This window comes from Monodelphis domestica, chromosome 5 (genome assembly GCF_027887165.1).
Source record: "Monodelphis domestica isolate mMonDom1 chromosome 5, mMonDom1.pri, whole genome shotgun sequence".
In the NCBI taxonomy this organism is placed as follows: Eukaryota; Metazoa; Chordata; class Mammalia; order Didelphimorphia; family Didelphidae; genus Monodelphis; species Monodelphis domestica.
In genome coordinates, this window is record NC_077231.1 from 13,226,915 (window position 1) to 13,250,552 (window position 23,638).

At 40.5% G+C, this 23,638-nt stretch overlaps 1 protein-coding gene across 5 annotated transcripts in view; it reads left to right on the forward strand.

The window, feature by feature from the left end:
* The window catches only part of SMC1B (structural maintenance of chromosomes 1B), a 77,192-nt gene that overhangs the window by 2,940 nt on the left and 50,614 nt on the right, over nucleotides 1-23,638 (forward strand). For 4 of the 5 annotated variants that reach the window (XM_056797622.1, XM_016425550.2, XM_056797623.1 and 1 more), the window contains exons 3-8: nucleotides 457-569; nucleotides 1,370-1,573; nucleotides 14,736-14,974; nucleotides 15,208-15,466; nucleotides 19,281-19,421; nucleotides 20,767-20,849. In XM_056797622.1, coding sequence (XP_056653600.1) covers nucleotides 457-569; nucleotides 1,370-1,573; nucleotides 14,736-14,974; nucleotides 15,208-15,466; nucleotides 19,281-19,421; nucleotides 20,767-20,849 — 1,039 coding nt within the window. The remainder of the gene's footprint in view (nucleotides 1-456; nucleotides 570-1,369; nucleotides 1,574-14,735; nucleotides 14,975-15,207; nucleotides 15,467-19,280; nucleotides 19,422-20,766; nucleotides 20,850-23,638) is intronic. The other variant, XM_056797624.1, reaches the window with a different exon arrangement.

Genomic DNA, 23,638 nt, shown 5'->3' on the forward strand with positions numbered 1-23,638 from the left:
TTGAAAAGGCATAAACACAGCCATACAGCCACAGAAACTCCTGTCCAAACCTCCTTCCAAGGCAGGCTTCTTTCCACCACAGCCTGAAGCACTTTCCCTCCCCTTCACCACCAGGAACAGCCCCAAGTTTAACCTCACAAACTTTCCCTGTAGTGAGATACTTGAATTCATGGGTTCATCCCTCCCAGTCTTTAGCTTCCAGGCATAGCTGAGATTTAGTTATCTGTTTTCCTCAAGTTTTGATAACACATTTGAAAGACTTGGGCAATCAGAGACTCAATCAGAGAAAACTTTGGATGTGGTGGTCTACCTATACTTGAGTGATTTGTCATCTCACTATCAATGGCCATTGGTACTCATAAATATGACTGATTTTATAGAAACCTTTGATACTTTCTTAGACCAAGTATGGGTTATTTAGTTTGCCTTGCCTATAACTCAGTCTATTTCTTCTAGGAGGGTCATCAGAATTTCATTTTAATGATAATCCTATCAGTCGTTCTGCCTACACAGCTGAGTTGGAAAAAATTGGCATCATTGTCAAAGCTAGGAATTGCCTCGTTTTTCAGGTAAATAGCTAAAAGGGATCCCAATGCTTGCTTTTAAAAGGATGAATTTACCAGGAAACAAGAAAACAGAGTGACTACAGAAGTATAATTAGAAAGTAAGCTACAAGGAAGGGGAGTATGGTATAAGTGAAATCCCAAGCTTGGCCTAGAGGAGGTGATGCTTCCTGTGCCCCTTCTTGCTGGGGGGTTCAGGGCACAATGCCATCTGCATCCCTCCTTTCCACTGGTACAAGGCATAATGCCACCCATGCTTCCTCTTGCTGGGAATGAAGGACATAGTGCCATCTGTGCCTCTGCTTGTTGGGGGTACAGAGCACTTCAGGGCAAGGGCTTTGGTGAGGTTGGGCTCCAGTTTTCCTTTACTCCAAGTGAAGGCTCAACTGAAGGGTCGTGGGGAAGTATTATTAATTATTAAATATTGAGAAATTATCCATATTCAAACCAAAGTCATCAGGAAGTTCTGAGTGTGTACTTCTTTGAGGGTCCTAACACTGGTTCCCTAAGGATCCTCCTACCCAGAAGTCACAGCATCTCCTGGGCACTGGCTGCCTGCCATACCTAGAATGCCCTTCCCTCCACTTGTTTATATTCTACCACCCCTCTGGCCTTTCCTGGCTTCTCCCTCAGCCTACCTCCTGGGTTACCTTCTGTTGGACCCATAGAGTGTAACTTGTACTGACAGTGGTTTACAGATTTTTAGACTGAGCTCCTTGAGAGCCAGGACCTTCTTTTGTATCCTTGGTGCTTGGCACTTAACCTATAGGCCCACTTTCTGACTCATGCATCTCATTCTATTTTAGGGCACTGTAGAATCCATTTCAATGAAAAAGCCCAAAGAGAGAACTCAGTTTTTTGAAGAAATTAGCAATTCAAAAGAGCTTATTGATGAATATGAGAAAAAGAAGAAAAAGGTACAGAAAGCTGAAGAGGATGCCCAATTTAATTTTAATAAGAAAAAAAATGTGGCTGCTGAACGCAAACATGCCAAATTAGAGAAAGAAGAGGTGAGTGAGTGCAGATTCAACCATTTAAATCTCGGACCTCCTTATGAGATTAGGAGAATTGGTGCTGGATTTGTTGCCCAGACTTGGGGGGGGGGGCGGGATTCCGGAGCAAACAAGCCTTCCTAGAGGACAGACAATTCCAGTAGGACCTTTTCTCTGGGGGGTGTCTGGCCACCTGAACCATGCCCTTCTTTTCCTCTAAGGCCAGACCCTTTTCCCTTTGTTTATATTTCTGACTCTGGATCCATGCCTTGTGCATGTGTGTTAGATGTCTGTGTTCCAGGAGCAGGGGCTGGTGCCTTGTACAGTGACAGACATATGCCCAGAGTTTACACCCTGCAGGTAAACTGTCAGCTCCTGCAGAGTAGGAAGACCATCTCTTCTACTTGTCTCTGTTTCCCACACTAGCTAATGAACAGACACACAGCAAAGAATAGGCTCTCCAGTTATTTTGACCATTGGCCTTCCATAAACCTCAGCTAAAAGACTTCTTAGCTGTCTGATGGATAGCTTTAGCCCTCCTCACTTTTTTTGATAACATCTGACTATCACAATACTCTTGGAAATACTCTATTCTTTGTCTCCATGATCCCATGTCCTTCTTTGAGCTTCTCCTAGCTCTCTTCAGCCATAAAAGTTGATGAATCCTAGGGTTAGAAGAGTATTCTGAGGTCATCTTGTCTACCCTAGAGCCAAGTAGATATGACTAATATAGCATCTTGGAGGACCCAATATCCAGCTGTGGACTAAAGGCTGCCCAACCCTCCCTGCTGGTTAAAGAGTGATTTCTTAAGTCAAGCCAAATTCTACCTTTCTCTGACTTGTGCCTATTGGGCAGGTACCAACCCCCTCTGCCCTCCAGATAGGTTCCTTTTTCAGATCCCTTTCCCAGTGACCATTAGAGTTGGATCTGAGAGGCCAGGTGTCTGGAAAGCTGGTCTCAGGTTGAGAAAAGTAGGGTTGAATTACAGATCTGCATTTTATTTTGCTTTAATAACAAATTAACATATAAAGTTTCCAGTCATATGATCAATATCAGTGATGGTTGTATGGAGTGGAAATTTAGGGAAATTTCAAAGTTCGCCTCTTTTACCACTTATTAAAAAATGTCTGACTGGGGGCAGCTGTGTAGCTCTGTAGATTGAGAGCCAAGTCTAGAGACTGAGGTCGTAGGTTCAAATCTGGCCTCAGACACTTCCCAGCTGTGTGACCCTAGGCAGATCACTTGACCCCCATTGCCTAGCCCTTTTACCACTTTTTTGCCTTGACTTGGAGTAGGTATGGGTTTAAAAAACAAACAAACAAACAAATGTGAACTTGGAAATAACACAGAACTATCAAGTAGCCAGAAAAAACAAGTCTTTAATCAGGATAGGGATAAGTCTAGTATATTTAATTCTTTACTCAAGAGTCTGGCACCACAGCTTTTTCAGGGTATAAACCCTGGACTCTGGGAGTGCAACCATGCTAGATGGCAACTCTGAGGAGCCACTAAAGTTGGGGAGCTTAAATACCTTTCTAGGTGAAACCTGGGGGCTGAGGATGAGAGGGACAGTCCATTTACTTTACAATGGTAAGAAAGGAAAACAAGGGGATCCAGACCTGGGGTGAACTGGAGATCACGAAATCCCTCTAAACTATAAGATTCCACGCTGATACAAACAAATAAAAATAAAAATGTATGAACATGGAAATTAATCATTTAAAATATGAGAGATTGGGGGGAGGGACATTGTCTAGATGCTCCCAAGGGGTTACAGAGAAAATAGGGGGCACTGCCACAAGTTATTGACCCAAGACAAATGCCCAAAAGTTCACAGAAAAATCTCCTGTTTATAGGAGAATCTTGATGTAATCTAGTCTCCCAGAAAGGATTATAACATTTTACAATAGTTGGAGACAGAGTGTTGACTTTACAATGAAATTAATACCTTCAAGCTAATTAACATCTTGAAGAAATTGAAGAATAGCTATATAATGGATACATCCAAGAAAATCAGCTCTTCAAAGAAATGATCTGGAAGTTGGAGACAGATAAGAAGAGGGGAGTAGTTCAGGACTGGATTATGTAGGAGAGGCTGATGAGAGCATCATTCTAGCCATTGGGCTTGACCTCCTGTTAGAAGTTTAAATAATCCATAGAAATCTTCTAAGACAAAAGATAGGTACTTAAGATTTGGTCATGGGTACTAAAGAATCTAAAACCATCAGCCTGGGACTCTGACTGGGGCAATTCCCAGATATGCTCACTGAAAGCTATAAAGCTTTTGTAAGAATTATGGGGGGGGGGGGGAATAACAACTTTTAGATATTAATAACTATTAATAATGTGAGAATAACACTAATTTCTAAAACCACACATGGTGAACCTTTTAGAGATGGAGTGTCGGTCCTGCCCCTACCCCTACCCTACACCCCAGACCAAGTGCCATGCCCATCCCTCCCCCCAGAGATTTGAGTGCAGGATCCCCCCCCCATTTCCTTCCCCCTAGCACCCTCCTTACCCCAGATAGGGGAGGGAGGAAGTGCTCCCATTGGGCTACTGGGCAGAGTGGTGGGTGATGACAGGCAATGGGTCAAGCTGTGAGCTATGGTCCTGTTAACTGAAAGAAAAAAAAACGACACAGAACTATTAAATAGAAAAACTTGAATTAAGGAAAGGGGTACAGTGCTAAATTGGGCCTCCACACAAAACTGTGCACCACACACTCTGAGGATTGAACTCTGGTTGCTCTGGTCACTGGCCCCTGGGAATACCAACCATGCTAAATTGAACAATTCCAAGGAGCCATTAAAGTTGGGAAGCTAAAATACCTTTCTAGGGGAACTGGAAAGGTGTGAGGGATAGTTGATTGACTTTACAATGGTAACAAAAGAAAATGAGGAGTTCCAAACAGGAATAACAGTGAGAGGTTGATCCTTTACAATGGACCCAAAAGGGAAAGATCCAGCCAAGGGCTGGGCCACCTTGGTAAAGGACTTTGACCTAAGGGCAGAAACCTTTGGGACAAAAAGTGATATACAATACCTGATTAGCCATCCCCACTTAAACTACCTTAAGGTCTATAGTCAGTCTGAGACTAGTGAAGTTGGCCTTTCCCTCAAGGAGGAACTCTCAAGTGACAAAGTCAAACCTGGAGCTTTTACCTTTAAGCTAAGTAAACTGGGGGTCATTAAATCTTTTTAGGCTACAAGTTTGGGGGCTTCTAGATTCCATGTTGACACTCCCCTCTAACCTAGCTCCTCTCCAGCCTCACCACAGGAATCATCTTCACCACAGACTCATGAAGTATGTGAAACCTGCCCCAACCCCCCTCCCAGTGCCTTACCCCAGACCAGGCAGGGAGGACTTGTCCCCATTTGTCTGCTAGGCAGAAGGGCAGGAGAAATGAGGAATGTACTCAAATTTTTGTAGAGGGGGGAGGGAAACAGCTCCTTTCCTAGTCCCTCTGGCTTTCTAGTAAGGAACTGGTGGTCAACTGCAGGTGTGCTCACAGATAGGGCTCAGCATGCCCTTTTGGCACACATGCTTTAGGTTCACCATCATTGATCTATATTGTCTCCCTCCCTTCTCTCCTTTTCCTGGAGCTGACAAGCAATTCAATTTGGATTATATGTGTATCATACAAAACATTTCCATGTTTATTTTTTGAAGCAAATAATCTTATAGAACCAAAACCCCCAAACATATACCCAAATAAAGAAGTGTTAAATTATATATTTTCACCTGCATTTCTACCCTAATAGTTCTTTCTCTGGAGATAGATGTTTTGTAATAAGTCCCTCAGAACTGTCCTGGATCATTGTATTGCTATTATGAACAGTCTACTGTTATGGGGTTCAGATGTGTACCCCTAGGGTTCGGGAAAGATACCTTTTGCAAGAATGCAAGACTCCAAAACTTAGCTTAAAAACAAAAAGAGAAATTTATTAATTTAGAAAGTAATGTTGAGAATGGCCAGGAGGATAGCAAGGTGGGACAACAAGATGGGGAGCAGTTCCTAGGAGGACAGCATGAATGGAAAGGCTGTTCCCCATGAGGACAGCATGGATGAAAAAGCTGTCCCCCAGTAGACATCAGTTCTGGGGATTTTATACTCTTTACAACAGTTGCTGTCATGGTGTGGACATGACTTAGAGTGGTAAGCCCTCAGGCATTTGGTGGGGTGAGGTGGTCATCTGTCTGGGGTCTGCCTGGAGGCATAAATATTCATCTCTTTGTCCATCTTAAATATGGAGGACAATCAAAGAGGATAAACATCTCAGGACCCTAGGGGGGTCATTGAGTGTTTCTAGGTTCAGAGTCAAGAGGATGCAAAGGCAAGGGAGTTTCCCTGATAATAGTTCGCCTGGGTTTCTGGGGGTACAGTGCCCATGTCACTATCACATTTGATCATTCCACAATATTGCAGTTACTGTATGTAATGATCTCCTGGTCCTGTTTTTTTCACACTGCAAGAGTTCTTGTAGGTTTTTCCAGCTCTTTCTGAAATCATCCTATTAATCATTCCTTATAACACAATAGGATTCCATCACCATTATATACCACAGTTTGTTCAGCCTTTCTCCAATTGAGGGCTATCTTTTTAGTTTCCAATTTTTTCCCCCTCAAAAAGAGCAGCTATAAATATTTTTATACCAACAGGTCCTTTCCCATTTTTTAAAATCTCTTTGGGATACAGACCCAGTAGTGGTATTACTGGATTAAAAGGTATGCATTGTTTTATAGCCCTTTGGGTATAAATCCAAATTGCCCTCCAGAATGGTTGATTTAGTTCACAACTCCACCAGCAATGTAGTAGTGTCCCAATAGTGCCACATCCCCTCCAACATTTATCACTTTCCTTTATATTATATTATATTGGCCAATCTGATAGGTGTGAGAAAAACTTCAGAGATGTTTTAATTTGCATTTCTCTAATCTAAAGAGATTTAGAACATTTTTCAAGTGATTATTGATAGCTTTGATTTCTTCATCTGAAAACTGCCTGTTCATATCATTTTGTTATGGGCAGGAAGGATAACCTTTGGAGTTCAGGAAGGATGCTTTTTGCAAGCATGCAATGACTCTAAAACTTAGCTTAAAAACAAAAAGAGATTTATTAATTTAGAGAGTAATGTTGAGAGTGGCCAGGAGGATTACAAGGTGGAACAGCAAGATGGGGAGCAGTTCCTTGGGAGGACAGCATGAATGGAGAGGCTGTTCCTCCATGGGGACAGCATGGATGCAGAGGCTGTCCCCCAGATGACATCAGTTTATATACTCTTTAGATACTATGTCCTGGTGTGGACATGACCAGAATGTTAGTCCCTCAGGCATTTGGTGGGGTGAGGTGGTCATCTGACTGGGGTCTGCCTGGAGGCATAAAGATTCATTTCTTTGTCCACCTTAAATCTACTCAGGACCTTGGGTGGGGTCATTGGGTGTTTCTAGGTTAAGAGTCACAAGGATGCAAAGGCAAGGGAGTTTCCCTGATAATAGTTGGCCTGGGTTTCTGGGGTACAGTGCCCATGTCACTTTGACTGTCATTTGGGGAATGACTTGGATTCTTATAAATTTGACTTAGTTCTTTATATACTGAGAAATGAGACCTTTTTATGTTTTTTCGTTTTATCTTTATTTTAGTAACAAATTTACACATAAGTTTCCCAAGGTTACATGATTCATGTTGTCTCCCTCCCCTCTTCCCTCCCTTCTCCCAGAGCTGATAAGCAATTCTACTGGGTTATACATGTATTATCACTCAAAAGCTATTTCCATATTATTCATTTTTGTAAGACAATAATCTTATAAAACCAAAACCCCAAATTAGATACCCATACACATGATAAATCATGTTTTCACTTGCATTTCCATTCCCATATCTTTTCCTTTTAAGTGATTGGATTACTTTTCATAAGTCCCTCAGAATTGTCCTGGATCATTACATTGCTATTAGTTGCAAAAGTCTATTATACTTGATCATCTCACAGTGTTTCAGTTATTGTTTATAATATTCTCCCAGTTCTACTTATTTCATTCCATATCAGTTCATGTAGGTCAGCCCAGTTCTTTCTGAAATCATTCTATTCATCATTCCTTATAGCACAATATTATTTCATCATCATAAACCACAAGTTGTTCAGCCATTCCCTAATTGAAGGACATCCTTTTAGTTTCCAATTCTTTGCCCCTAAAAAAAATGCCGCTATAAATATTTTTGTACAAATTAGTCTATTCCCATTTTTTAAAAATCTCTTTGGGATATAGACCTAGTAGTGGTGTTCCTGGATCAAAAGGCATGCATTCTTTTAAAGCCCTTTGGGCATAATTCCAAATTGCCCTCCAGAATGGTTGGATCAATTTACAACTCCAGCAGCAATGTATTAGTGTCCCAGTCTTGCCACATGCCTTCCAGCATTTATTATTTTCCTTTGCTGTCATATTGGCGAATCTGCTAGGGTTTAAGGTGGTACCGCAGAGTTGTTTTAATTTACATTTCTCTAATCGAGGGATTTAGAACATTTTTTCATATGATTATTGATAGCTTTGATTTCTTCATCTAAAAACTGCCTATTCATATTCCCTAGCCATTTATCAATTAGGGAATGTCTTGGCTTCTTATAAATTTGACTTAGTTTTTCATATATTTGAGAAATTAGACTTTTATCAGAGAAGCTTGTTATAACATTTTTTCCCAGTTTGTTGCTTCCCTTCTAATCTCAGTTGTGTTGATTTTGTTTGTACAAAACCTTTTTTAATTTAATCTGATCAAAACTATTCATTTTACATCTTGTAATGATCTCTATCTCTTCTTTGGTCATAAGTTCTTCCCTTCAACATAGATCTAACAGGTAAACTATTCTATGTTCCCCTAATTTATAATATCACTCTTTATGTTTAAGTCATATACCCATTTTTGACCTTTTCTTGGTATAGAGTGTGAGATAATGATCTAAACCTAATTTAACTAAAGTTTTCTGTTTTCGAATTTTCACAGCAGTTTTTGTCTTTGGGTTTATCAAACACTAGATTGCTGAGGTCATTTACCCCTAGTTTATTCCACAGATCCCCACCCTTCTATTTCTTACCCAGTACCATATTGTTTTGAAGATAACTGCTTTATAGTACAATTTAAGATCTGGTACTGTTAGGCCACCATCCATCATATTTTTTTTCATTAATTCCATTGATATTATTGACATTTTATTTTTATAGATTAATTTTGTTATAGTTTTTCTAGTTATATAAAATGTTTTTTTGGTAACTTGATAGGCATGGCACTGGATAAGTAAATTAATTTAGGTAGGATGGTCATTTTTATTATATTAGCTCAGCTTACCCATGAGCAATTAATGTTTTTCCAATTGTTTAGATCTAGTTTTATTTGTGTGAAAAGTGTTTTGTAGTAGTTGTGTTCATATAATCCCTGTGTTTGTCCCAGCAGATAGATTCCCAAATATTTTATATTGTTGAGAGTGATTTTGAATGGAGTTTTCTCTTTCTATCTCTTGTTGCTGATTTTTGTTAGAATTCTATAGAAATGTTGATGATTTATGAGGGTTTATTTTGTACCCTGCAACTTTACTAGTTATTATTTCTACTAGCTTTTTAGTTGATGCTCTAGGATTAAGTATATATCATCTGCAAAAAATGATAATTTAGTTTCCTCATTGCTTACTTTAATCCCTTCTATTTCTTTTCTTCTCTAATTGTTACTGCTAGTGTTTCTAGTACAATGTTAAATAATAGATGTGCAGCTGGGTAGCTCAGTGGATTGAGAGCTAGCCCTAGAGACAGGAGGTCCTAGGTTCAAATCTGGCCTCAGACACTTCCCAGCTGTGTGACCCTGGGCAAGTCACTTGACCCCCATTGCCTAGCCCTTACCACTCTTCTGCCTTGGAGCCAATACAGAGTATTGACTCCAAGACAGAAGGTAAGGGTTTAAAAAAAAAAAATAGATGTGCTAATTGGCATCTTTGCTCCACTCCTGATCTTACTGGGAAGGCTTCTAATTTGTCTCCATTGCAGATGATACTTGCTTATGGTTTTAAATAAACATTATTTATTATTTTGAGGAAAGATCCTTTTATTCTTATGCATTTTAAATTTTCAATAGGAACGGGCGTTGTATTTTGTCAAAGACTTTTTCTGCATCTCTTGAGATAATCATGTGTTTTCTGTTTTCTGTTGGTTTGATTATTGATATGGTCAATTATATGGATGGTTTTCCTAATATTAAACCAGCCTTGCTTTCCTGGTATAAATCTCACTGATCATAGTGAATAATCCTTGCTAGTGTTTTATTTAAGATTTTGGCATCTATGTTCATTGAGGAGATTGATTTATAATTTTCTTTCTCTATTTTTGGTCCTTTGGCTTAGGTATTAGTGCCATATTTTTGTCATTAAAAAAAATTGGTAGAACTCCTTTGCTTATTTTGCTAAATAGTTTGTCCAGCATTGGGATTAATTGTTTTTTAAATGTTTGATGGAATTCACCTGTCCAGGGAATTTGGGGGGTATAAAGATTAAAATTTAGGGGAGACTAAGGCAGGTAGAAATTGGTTTCTCTCTGCAAGGAGTATTATATTTTTAGAGGTTTATTAAAGGTTAAAGATGAAAGAAAATACAGAATAAGAAAAAACACATGCCTAGTCCAGAGGCCTAGACAAGATAACCTCACATCATGGAAGAGAAGCCTCTGCTCCAAAACAGAAGTCCAAAAAGAGACACCAAGGCCTTTGCAATCAGCTTAAATCCCTTCTCGATCTCGGCCCACCTCAGAATTCTGTGAGATTACAAAGCATTTTGGGGAAGTGGAGCAAGGGCTTGTGGGGATTGAAGTCCAGAGTTCAAGTCTATTTTTTACAGGGGGCAGTTTATGGATGACTTGTATAATTTCTTTTTCTGAGATGGGATTATTGAAGTATTTTATTTCCTCTTTTGTTAATCTATGTAATTTATATTTTTATAAATTTTCATCCATTTTACCTAGATTATCAGATTTATTGTCATATAATTGGGTGAAATAACTCCTAATAATTGCTTTAATTTCCTCTTCATTAGAAGTGAAATCACATTCAGATCTGCATTTTGTAGGGAGTTCCCCACAGCTATGAGAATAGGTTTCCTAAAAAAAAAAAAAAGAATAAAAATTTGGTCAGAAAAGGACCAAGTGCTCCGTAGACACTGCTGCTATGATTAACAGAGCCTAGCTAGGCACTTAGCAGCTATGGGACCCCCAGAAAGTCAGTTGGCCTCTGTCTGCCTCTGTTTCCTCAGCTATGGTATGGGATCATACTAGCACCTACACAGGGTTTTTGTGAGAATCCAGTGAGATTATCTTTATAAAGCTTGTAGCTTGGTGCCTGGCCCAAATTAAACACCTCACAAATGCTTGATTCTCTTTCCCTCCTGCTCTCAGTTGGGGCTTCTATGTCACTTGTCCTTCAGCAGTGATTGATCCATAAGCCTACTTTTTCATTGGGGAGCAGGCTGATATAGGCAGAGGAGGAGCAAACCTTCCATGTTCCCAGTCATAGAGGCTATTCTGCCATCTTGGCTCCGCCTCTCTGATCTTCACTGTTCTAAGCTCCCTCCCAGCTCTGACAACCTATTTTACCAACACTGAATGGAGCTTAGATGGGGTCCCTGAATCCCTGATTGCCATTTCCTCCCTATTAGGCACCCTAGGCAAATCCTATCCCATCACTTCTGTGGTCCTCAGTTTCCTCTGTCTATACAATGGGTGGGCCAGTCTCTCTCCTTTCAGCTCTAGAGCCATGGTAGTGGGATCCCAAGGCTAGGTTGGGTTATTTAAAAAGTGAGTGGCTTCTGAGGAGGGAAAAGGGGTTAATTTTATGAAAAAGGTTGGACTGGATGGTTTTAAAATATGGGTCTCCAGGAATTTAATTTATTCCAAAGAGATTTATTTACAATTTATTTACAAAATGTAGAAAGAAAATCAGAGAGAGGTTAGGGTAAGATATCTAGCTTAAGCACTAAGTAATTTACTCCCGGCTCCTGGCTCAACCCAGGCAAGGAGAGTTAGCCAGGAGGCAGTCATTTGATTCTGATTCATCACCCACTATTGCACACATGGGTCACAGACCTCCCACTTAATGATTATATTGGATGTTTATACTTTTGGTGATTAGCTCTAAAAATGGGCAGGGGTTACAATTTAATTTTTACAATCAGGGGAGAGTTAATTAATTTCATTTTCACAATCAGGTGAGAGTTAAATTTAAATTTCACAAGCTGCTACCTAGCCCTGGGATAAAACACTTTACTTGAATGTTAGCTCATTTGATCCTCACAACAGCATAAAGAGGTTGGTGCTGTGATTGTGTCCATTTTACAGATGAGGAAACTGAGGCAAATGGGTCACCTAGCTATTAAGTAAGACTGAATTCATTCTGGGTGGGGAGTAGGGAATAGAGGTGGTAGAGATAATGATAATCCCTTTCATACTCTCAGTCTCGGAGTCAAGCTCACAGCTTAATTCCCATCTGGTTTCCCACCTTCCCTACTGGGATGGCTGCAGTTTCTGGCCAGGGATCCCTTTGGCACAAGCTCCTGGAGCAGGGACGCCATTCCCCACACTTAGAACTGAACCTTTAGGTAGGTTCCCAGGACCTTGAGGGGAAGGGAAGGTGGCCTTCAGGTCTTAAGCATCTCCATGACGGGATGGTCCCCTTTTATGTGGGCCATGTACATTTCCTTTGGAGACTCCCACCTCCACCCAACAGACTCCTGCAGTGAAAGAGCTCCCTCTGGTTGTTAGGTGCCTCTTGGCAACGTGACTGGACCCCAGTAGGATGGCTGTGTTATCAGAGGACTTCCCTCAACTTACAGAGGCTGAGTTTGGTCAGTAATATCTTTGAAGAAAGAAGACAACTATGTTCTCCTTAAGAGCAATTGGAGAATCCCACAATTTTAATTGATATAGCCAATGTCCGGCTCCCTCAGAGCTGCTAGAGAGCCCAAGCCAGAGGTCCTCTGGCTCCTCCTTCCTCAGGCTGTCCATTCTATTTCTGGGGGGCTTTTTATCAGATACCTGAATTTCCCACATGTGCCTGTAGCTCCTAGCTCTGACTCTGGTAACCTTACTAGTCACTTGGCCAGCCAATAAGCATTCACCAAGTTCATGAGGGCCAGGGATACAGAAACAAAGGAAGACACAACTCCTTGCCTTCAGGAAGCTGACAGTCCACCAAAAGGTACTGATGAGACATATAGCAGACACAAGGCAGCCTGCAGTTGGGGTGGTGAAGGCTCTCGGCATTGGGGAGATCTGGAAATGCCTTGGGTTTCAGCCTAGTCTTGAGGGACTCAGATGATAGGCATGAGAGGCAAGGCCTGGTGTCCTGGCAGATAAAGGTGAGAAATAGTGTCTGTTCTGTGATGGCTGGACTATGGTGTGTGGGGATGAGTGTCATGGTTGGCCAGGCAAGAACACGGCTTTCAGTGTTCATGTGGGGGTAGAGAATAGAGAGTATGGGTTTGGGGATGGGTGTTGTGAGTTGTCTGTGACTCACTCAGAGCTGGGCTCTAGAAATCTTACTTTGGCAAATGGGTGGAACTGGAGTTGGAGGAGTGGGAGACCCCTTATTCTGGGTGAGAGATGAGAAAGGCCTGTTGTAATGGTGCCAACAAGCAGAAAGAAGGGGCTGGAGAGAAGTGATCGAGCTTGTGAAATGGGAGGAAGGAAGAAGGGGTGAAGGAGTGAAGTCTAAAAGCCAAGAATCCTATCTCCCCTTACTCTTCTCTGACCCAGATTCACTGTTCTAGCTTTTGCAGGACACCCTCCTGTGGCATGAGCTTGAGACCCTTGATGGCCCTAGGCATTCTTTGGTTTACCTATGTTCTTCTCAACTGAGTAAAGGCAGGGGTCCTCCTTTCTGGAGCACCAGAGGCCATATATCATGAAGCTGAGAGGGTCACCTTTGTACATTCCCAATGGGTGGGAGGATGGGAGGGAGGGTTTTAGCCCAGAGCTCACTTGATTGCTGTCTCTATATCATTCCATTGTGTCCATTTCCACCCAGTGTTCTAGCCTGGTAAAATTATTTAACAGCTAGTAGACTCTGCTTTTGGCACCACAATATCATTTGCATCCAGTCTCCCTCCTTTAAACCTCTCCCCCACCCTGTTCACATTCCTATGTCTTACCCTGAACCTCCTCAAGGGTCTTCCTACTTGCTGTCTGGCAATCTCTCTTGTCCAGCTTTACTACTCCTCTGGATTGACAGAATTATTTGTCATCTCCAAAATCTTCAGTGGTTTCCCACTGGCCACAACCAAATCATGGAAGGGCTTTCTGTCACTAGCAGGATGGCTCATCTCTCTCTGTAATCCTTCCCTCTCCAGGCCCCAAATGGTCTATCTTTTGCTCCCTTTCATTTCTAGTGGTTCCTCTCATCCTTGGAAGGCCCTTCCCCAGCACTTCCTCCCCTCTGCCAATTTCTTTGTCACTCCCTACATCAGAATGTTCTTTCCTTCCTTAGCTCTCAGATGATACCCTTCCTGGCTCTGTACTTTCTCTAAACTGAGACAATGTGTTTACCCACTCTTAGAGCCTAAAGACTCCAAGAGCCCTCTATTTACAGAGTAGTTATAAGTAGGGAATGAATGCTACAAGCCTCCACTTGTTTCTTTGTTTTTTAAAAACTTAACTTCTGTCTTAGAATAAATTCTAAGTATTTCAAGGCAGAAGAGCAGTAAGAATTAGGCAAATGGGGATAAGTGACTTGCCCAGGATCACACAGCTAGGAAGTATCTGAGACCAGATATGAACCCAGGACCACCTCCCATCTTTCTCTAGGCTTGTCTGTCTGTCTACTGAGTCACCTAGCTCCCTCTGGCTTCTTGTTTAGAAAGACAGGGCATCTGTTACAGGATCATAACAGGAGCTGGAAAGTCAGTTACTGGGGGAAAGTGAGGGTCAGTAGTGGCCAAAAGTTATGAAAGAGGTTACTGGTGATGCTGGTGGTGGTGAACAAGAAGGGAACATTGGGAAGAGGAGAGGTGCAGCAAACGGGGGCCCAAGTGCCCTGTGTCCTCCATGCATGGAAAGAAAGTATTATTTCTTGCTAGCATCACCTGGGGTGCAGGCCTTGGGGAAGGGGCAGCAGACAATTCTGGCCTACCCAAGGCCTCCTGGTTTTACCATGAACAGGCTGACCGCTACCAGGCCCTCCTCGAGGACCTGAAAGAGAAGAAAATCCAGCTACAGCTTTTCCAGCTTTACCACAATGAGAAAAGAATTCAGTTTCTGTCAAGTGAATTAGATGAAATGAACAAGGAGATGGCTCTCACCAAAGAATCCCTTTCTGATGAGGAAAACATAGTGAAGACCAGAAAAAAAGAGCTGGGCAGGCTAACCAGAGAGCTGCAGCAGATGGAGAAGGAGATGAAGTAAGTCTCATGTGTGTGTGTCCTAGCAAGGAGGTAATGTCATTATTTCACAAAAGGGAGTGAGCAATTTGTCCAGGGTCCCACAGCTCATTCATGATGACTAGCAGGGTCCTTGGGCAGTGGTTACCATGTGGAATAAGCTGCTTGTGAAAGTATACTTGACCTTGACCTTCCCCCTTTCTCCTGAGCCTGGGTATCCACAGAAAGCAAGTGAAGTATCACTTCTGTTCTAGGGCTCTTGAAGCTGTGCTGAACCAGAAGAGGCCCCAGTATATCAAGGCCAAAGAAAATACCTCACACCACCTCAAGAAGCTAGAGACTGCCAAGAAGGCCATCCGAGTCAGTGAGAAGCAGTGCACCAAGCAAGAAGATGACATCCAAGCTCTGGAAAAAGAACTGTGGGACTTAGACAGGACATGGAGGAATTTTGAAAAGCAGGTTGAAGAAGAGAGGCTGCGTCGTGGGAGGGACATCGAGTTGGAAGCCAGCCAGGTAAGAATCTGGGGTTTACTGGTGTGGGGAGAAAAAACGGAGCAGGAATTAGATGAAAATCAAGAGAGAAATGATAGCCTTTGTAATATTTTTAATATAGCAGTATATACCAATTAACTAAATTAATTTATTTACTTATTTTTAGACCCTTATCTTTTGTCTTAGATTCAATAGTTAGTATCTTTTCTGAGTCAGAAGAGTGATAAGGACTAGGCAGTTGGGGTTAAATGAACTACCTAGGGTCATAGAGCTAGGAAGTGTCTGAGGCTAAATTCGAACCCCAGACCTCCCATCTCTTGGCTTGGCTTTCTATCTGCTGAACCACCTAGCTACTTCAGCTAATTTTTTTTTAATGCCTAATTTTTCCATTGATAAGAATATTGACTTTGAGGCCTCTTTGTAATATAAGGTGATAGAAGCATTTTAGGTTTCTTGAATCTTGGATATTCTATAAATCTATGTTGGGGTCATTCAGGAACTGAAAAGGATATTAACAGGATTCACTTTTGTTGCCAAATGAAGTTTGTGTTTTTATATTCACTACTGCGACAACCAAAAAAACATTTGACTAAACAAATGCATAAAAAAGATGATGTGCAAGACCACAAACTCCACATTAACAATTTGTTTAAAAATATATAAATTATATATGTATGCTAATATAAATATCCTCTGCTTTTCCGTTCCTTTTGGATTTTTTTTTGGATACTTTTTTCTCTTGATTTTGTGACTGTTTTTTTTTTTAAACCCTTACCTTCTGTCTTAAGAGTCAATACTGTGTATTGGCTCCAAGGCAGAAGAGTGGTAAGGGCTAGGCAATGGGGGTTAAGGGACTTGCCCAGGGTCACACAGCTAGGAAGTGTCTTGAGGTCAGATTTGAACCTAGGACCTCCCATCTCTAGGCCTGGCTCTCAATCCACTGAGCTACCCAGCTGCTCCCGTGGTTGTTTTTTTTTTTAATGATTGTCTGTATTGATGTACAAATGTATTATTCTCTTTGTCTCTTCATATATTTCCCTTATTTTCTTTATACTTCCAATTTTTGTTATTTCAATAACATAATCCATTACATTCATATCACAATCTATTCAGCCTTTTCCCCCAATCATTGCATTTGTGCTGTTTCTACTTATTTTGTCATAATAAACAAAGCTTCCATAAATATTTTCATACAAACACAGCTTTTTATACCCTCTTAATAATGTCCTTAGGGCCTACCTCTAGTAATGGATCTCCAGGTCAGTGAGCATGAACAGTTGTGGCTCTTAATATATAATTCCATTTTGTTTTCTTAAAAAAAAAAAAGAATTCACAGCTATTATAGCAATGTAATATTAGACCTGTTTTTCCATGAATTTAATTTGATCACTTAAAGCCTAAACCAGAACCATATTTTACTAGATTGGTCCTTAGGCCACAAACACAATCTGTTGCCAGGACCATAGGCTTTCCAAGTCTTGACAGCTTGGTCATACTTAGTGGAACTTTTATTCCAATGCCACAACCCCTCAGTATTGCAGGATTGCCTCCATAATATGATGAGTGTTAAAGTAAGACTTTTGCAAAATATTTATACTCTCTAAGTCATTGTTTTCCCACCAGAAACTATGTTTAGATTATGTATATGTTCAGTCTTAGATCAACTGTGAACCTAATGCAGGTGTGTGAGGGTTCTCCAGATAGATATCTATCTTATTTATCTCATGTGAGGTTCTATTCATCTCCTTAGCTTCTTATGTATTTATTTATTTATTTGGTAGTTATCTTGTTCTGAGAGGGGAAAATTAAAGACCATTGTTATTATTATTTTGTTATCTCCATCTGTATCTCATTTAATTTTTCCTTTAAAAATCCGGATGCTATGACACTTGTTACATACAGGTCTAATATTGATAATGCTTCATTATCCATAGTAATACCCCTCAACATGATATAGTTACCCTATTCATGCCTTCTAATTTTATCCATTTTAGCCTCAATTCTGTCAGAGATCATGACTACTTTTCCTGCTTTCTCTAGATCAGCCAAGGCATAGTATATTTTACTCTAGCCCCTCACCTTTATTGTATGTTTACCTCTCATTTTTAGTGTTTCTTGTAAATACTACATTGTCAGGTCCTAGTTTTTGATCCTTTCTTGTATTTGTTTTCTTCACATGTGAGAATTCATCCTTATCCTTCTTCCAAATTGGCCCACCTTTCTGGAGGTCAATCCCTTATCCTCTTTATCTTTTATTTCTTATTCTATCCACCTTTCCCCAAATCCCTTCCTTACCCTCCAACTATGCCTTCCTACTTCATTTTTTTTTAACTCTTACCTTCTGTTAAGTCAGAAGAGCAGTAAGAGCTAGGCAATGGGGGGCTAAATGACTTGCCCAGGATCATACAGCTAGGAAGTGTCTGAGACCAAGACCTCCCATCTCTAGGCCTGGCTCTCAATTCATTGAACTACCCAGCTTCCTCCTGTACTTTCCTACTTCCTGATTCTTTATCCCTTCATCTTTACCTCCCTACTTCTTGAAATGTACTCCCTTCTAGATAGTCCTCTTTTCCTTCCCATTTCTTATCTCCTTGTCCTCTCTCTTCCCAGTCCCTCCCTTATCCCATCCACCTCCCTTCCTGTTTCTCTGTATATTAAGGAAATTTTTACCCTTATAGTGGTGTATGTTCTGTTCTTTCTTTATCCCAGGTCTGAGGAGAGTTGGGCTCTAGTACTCCCAGCCCTCCACCCTATCATCCCCTTCTCCATGGTAGTTCCTCTACTCATTTCTCCTCCACAGTAGACACAGTTGTTCCCAGGGCCCTTCACCTGTGGATACAGATTCCAGTTGTAGCCTGGGACATGCAGACTACCCTGGTTTAGCAAACAAGTCAAAGTTGCTTATCATGATACCACCCCCTCAACCCACCCTACCCTCTGTTGCTTTGTGGACCGAGGCTAGGGAAATTAGAAACCTTTTCTCCCTAGTTGTTCTTAGCTGTTCAGCTTCACTGCATACTCTTCTGCTTTTGCCTTTTTTAATACTGATTTTATGGAGTTATTTTTGGTTGTTTATGAGGGGGTTTTAGGGAGATCAGAAAGCTTCCCACCCTACTCCACCATCTCCCAAATGAAGTCTTGCAGAGAATTAGTGTCTTACTCTTTATTATAGCTGTTCTCTCCTTGTGAATGTAGAGAAAATTTTTCTCATGGCTATATAGAAACTTAGATGATTGTTTAACTGACAAAGGAAAAAACAAATCAATTCACACAGTAATGTGATGAATTAATCCAAAAATTTTGGATTAAATTGATTACTTATCATTTATATGAATAATTAAAAGGTTTTCTTTGTGATTTTCTTTCTCAACATTATTTTTGTGTATAATCTTTCATAACATAATATGCCCAAATGCCCAAATGATTGTGCATGCAATGTTTATGGAGATTCTCCCTCTACATCTAAGTATTTATATTTAGACACATAGAAAGGACTATAGATTTCTAGGTTACATCTCATTTGGCACAATATTTTTCACTCCCCAAGGCCACAGAGTTTGGCCAATCTTTAGGGGATGTTGGCAACGACTTTAGAGTTTTGTTTTGCATAACTTTTTGAGATATCCAAACTAATTTGTGGTTGGACCTATCTCTTGAAACATTCATTTCATGTCTGCACTATTTCATTGGGTGAAGTTTGCCAATAATTGCACAGTCTATATATGGTATTCATTTTTTATAACATTACTTGCCTGCTAGGCAAATATGTTACACTGTGACAATTTCCTGTCCTGTCTCTCATTGAGTGAGCCATGTTTAAATGCTCTTTATCCAGCTGGATCAGTACAAGGAGCTCAAGGAACAAGTGATCAAGAAAGTGGCAACCATGACCCAGCAGCTGGAAAAGCTGCAGTGGGAGCAAAGGGCAGATGAGGAAAGACTGGCATTTGGGGACAGGAGGCGAGCAGAAGTCCAGGTATGGCAGCTCTGTTCTTGAAGTGTTCACTCCAGCCCCTGACCTCCATTGTAACTGGTGCCAGACCTACCTGCTGAGTCCACCCCACTTGTTGTTACTAAGATCCAGGAAAACCCAGAAGCACAGTTGAGCTTTCAGAGAGGGGGTGGCAGATGGGGCTGCTGAGAGTCAGCTCAAAATCCAGGGAAAGGTAGAAAACACTCTTTTGCCTTGGTGACAGTATAGAGGCTATTAGAGTATTGCTAAGGGATCTTGTGATTAGGATGCCTTTTGGAATTAACTTCTTAATCTAACTATCCTTCATTTCTAACATAAAATATGTCTTGATTTCCAAACCATCAAACATGGGTTCAGCCCAGTAGGTAGGTAGAGTTCATACTTAAAGATTTCAAAGATCTATAATTTTACTTGTGTGAACACTTCCCACAACAATGAAGATTCTAGCCCTTGTGGACTTATTGTGTGCAGGTCTTGTTCCCTCTGCTGAGACAAAAAATGACTAACACCAATTCCTATCTTTTATACACTTTCAGCCTCATAGGGAAGGGAAAACATGTATGTGCCCAAGTAATTAGAATAATGGTCAAGGTATCCTTCTCAGAGTTGAGAGGAGGGAAAGAGTACTTGTGGTAGAGAGGGGTATGGGGAATCTCAATAAAGGGCCTTCCCTACCTGAAGGACTCTGAAATCCCAGGATTTAGATCAAAGACACTAATGGGAATAATTATATAATAGTTAAAATTACTTTCTCTGTGGAGACCCAAAGATTCTTTTTCTTCTGGGTGTATGGACAATCAGGCATGAAACCTGTGGATGGAACTCTTCTCAGAATTAAAATTTTAAATGTGTAAAATAAAATACATAGGATGCTGAAAATCAGTTCACTTGAAATAAAGTTCTCATGCTATTTAAAAGCCAATAATTTGAGGGCTCCTGGGTTAAGAATCTTTGCTCTAAATGTAGGGAAGAGTATAGGAGGAGAAACAAGAAAACATGACTCATGGCTACTGGGGTTGGAATAGAAAGTATAGGCTGAGGTATGTGGAGGACTTGAGGCTGGAGAATGAAGAGAGAGGGCCCAGAATGTGAGAAAGCCTTTGGGGGTTGGAGCGGCCCTTGGATGGGATGAAGAGAGTTAGCCTTAAAAAGAGGTAAGACTTCAGAATTGAGTTATACCTGTAGACATGGCAGTATCCTTTACTGAGGAAATGGAAACTGCTCCCAAGTCAATTGGAAAAGCTTCCCAAAAGCTTGTTCAGTACAATTCAGGCCTGCCATTGATCTAAGGGCTGTTCAATAACTCCCATGATTGAGTTTAAATTCCATTTGCTTTTTTTTTTATTAGGGAAATTTAAAGCAAGTAAAGGAACAGGTAGAGGACCATAATAAGCGCATCGAGAAGTTGGAGGAGTATACCAGCACATGCATGTGGGTATAGAACCAAACATCATTTGCTTATTTGGTCAAAGTTGTAATGGTTGTCCAGCAGCCCTGGAGTATCCTGGCCTTTTCCTTTTGTGCCTTTTTATTTCCTTTACAACAGAAAGAAAATAGAGGTTCCACCCCAGAATGTTGGGGAAAGCCCCATTGTAGCTGCTTTCTGGAGGAATTAGAATCCTTTTCTTCCTTAGGGAGGCAGGTCTAGGGTAATAGGAAGAATCATTGGAAGAGTTCTGATTTGGAGTCAAGAAACCCATGAATAAATCTTGATATCATTCTTCATCATCTGGATGCCCTTGTGTCATAAGGCCCTAAGCCTCACTTTCCTCATCTGTGAAATGGAGTTTAGCACATCCAAAGATTAGTGTGAGTTTCAAGAGAGATGCACAGTGTTATAGGCTGTAAAGAACAATTCCAGGGGTCAACCCATGTTCATTCGTTCATTGATCCTTCAGGGTCGTTACTGAATCATGTCATGTTTCATAAGTGAGAAAAGAACCACAACCTAGACAGTAATAAGCAAAAAGGATTTTAAATTAAAGAGTTGAGGACAAATTCTTAGTATTCATGTTCAGCTTGGGGGGAAAAGATACCACCAAGAAACAAATTATTGAGGTCTTTGGTATTAGAAAGATGAAAGTTCAAAGATTGACAGTTTCAAAACTTCTGACTCTTGGTATTAAAAAGCTATTTCCTTCTTGTGTTCTGGAATTTCATCAGACTGGGGTACTCCTATGGAAGCTCCCTCTGCTAATGCCCAGCTTTTTTATTTACCAGGTTCAATGATTCCCACTTCCTGTCAGGGTCAAAGGCAGGGCCAGGCTTCCTTATTCCAGGGCTAGCTCTATCTCACTTTGCCTCTACCATCAGACATATTTGGGCTGTCAGTTGGAGGGGGGGCACTCCCAGTGTGAAAATTCACTTCACTATTACCCATCAGCTGCCTTAGGAGAGTGGTCTCAGTCCCAGAGAAGTAAAAAGACTTTGCAGTTGGTCCCCCAGGCAAAATGTGTTAGAAACAGGATTCAAACCCATGACTTCTTAACACCAAAGCTGTCCCAACTACTCTGCTTCTCATGCCATAACAAGAAACTTCTGTGAAGTGCCTATTTCTATAGCATTATCTAGTTTACAGAGCATTTTTCTCACCACAACTTATTGGATAGAGAAAAAAAATTAAGGCTTGGCAAAGTTAAATGACTTGTTTGAGGTCATATAACACATTTTTGGTAGCATCAGGGTTGATCCAGATCCAGTGACCAAGATCCTGTGCTTTTTTTACTATGCTGCTACTCAGTGCAGTGGACTTTTAAGCCTTCTTTCAGCTAGAAATCCTACTACCTTTGGATTTTCAATTACACTGATTATTTGCTTCATGTCTTCAATGAGTATTCATTAAGTGCTTCCATGGTGGGGATGAAACAACCCCTGTCCTCAAGGTATTTCAATTCTATTCAGAAGAGAACAGTATGTCCGCAAAAAAGTTGATATGGGTAAGAAGGGTCTGGGAGGAAGGTATTCTAGAACCTCTTGAACTCAGTTCTGGAGCATTGGAAGGCCTGAAATAAAGTGCCTTTTTAGTCATTAAAGAGTAATTACAGTTAAATTTTTAAAATTTTTAGTATATTTTAATTTATCTTAGTAAATATTTCCCAATTACATATTTTAAATTTTCATCAGTATTTTTAAAATTTTTTAATTCCAAATTCCCTCCTCTTGAGAAAGCAAACAATATGATATTGATCTTACAAGTAAGGCAATACAAAAACATAATTCCACATTGGCCATGTTGCAAAAGAAAACACAAACAAGAAACACTAAATGAGTTATGTATGCTTCACTCTGTACTCAGAGCTCATTAGTCTTTCTTTAGAGGGGAAGAGTGTTTTTCATCATTTGTCTTTTGGAATTGTCTTGGATCATTGTCTTGATGAGGGTGGCCAAGTCTTTCCCAGTCTTTCATTACATTATTGCTGTTAACTCTGTATAATATTCTTGTTCTGCTCACTTCACTTTGCATTAGGATCATGTGAGTCTCCCCAAGCTTTTTTGAAACCAGCCCCCTCAATTTTTATAGTGCAATCATATTTCATCCCAATTACAAACTACATCTTGTTCAGCCATTCCCCAATTGAAGGGCATCCCCTCAATCTCCAATTCTTTGCTGCCACAAAAAAAGCTGCTCTAAAGATTTTTTACAAAAACAATTTTTCCCTCTTCTTTTATTTCTTTGAGATATAGACCTAGGAGTGGTATTGCTGGTGTTAGATTTAAATTAATATCCAATAACTCCAAGTATTATATTTTATAAGATTTATTAGTAATCACTTGAAATAAAAGAACAAAGTCCAAACTTAAATATGATCACATGAGTAAACCTTTCCTGCCTGGCTCTCCCCCAACCTTCACAAACCCATTCCCAGGAAAAGAACCAGAGGGAGGAGCTACACAAAACTTATATCTTCCCGGTTACATAGATATGTAAATGGGATGCTGGAATTTAGAGTCCTGGGGAGCAAATTCTAATTATACTCTGGGTCAAAGAGTATGCCTACTGTCATAACTCTTGGAGTGTAGTTCTAGATTAGCAGAGAGTATTTAAGTTTTGATCAATTTGGTATTAATGAAAGGAAATAAAACAAGACAATTCTTAACAATCAGAGAGATCCCAAGTTGGAAAGATAATGAATCCTTCTCATTGGTGGTTTTCAGGTGATGCCATAAGACAAGGTCAGGGATACTGTTTCAGTTGAAATTAAATGCCCTCGGACATGATT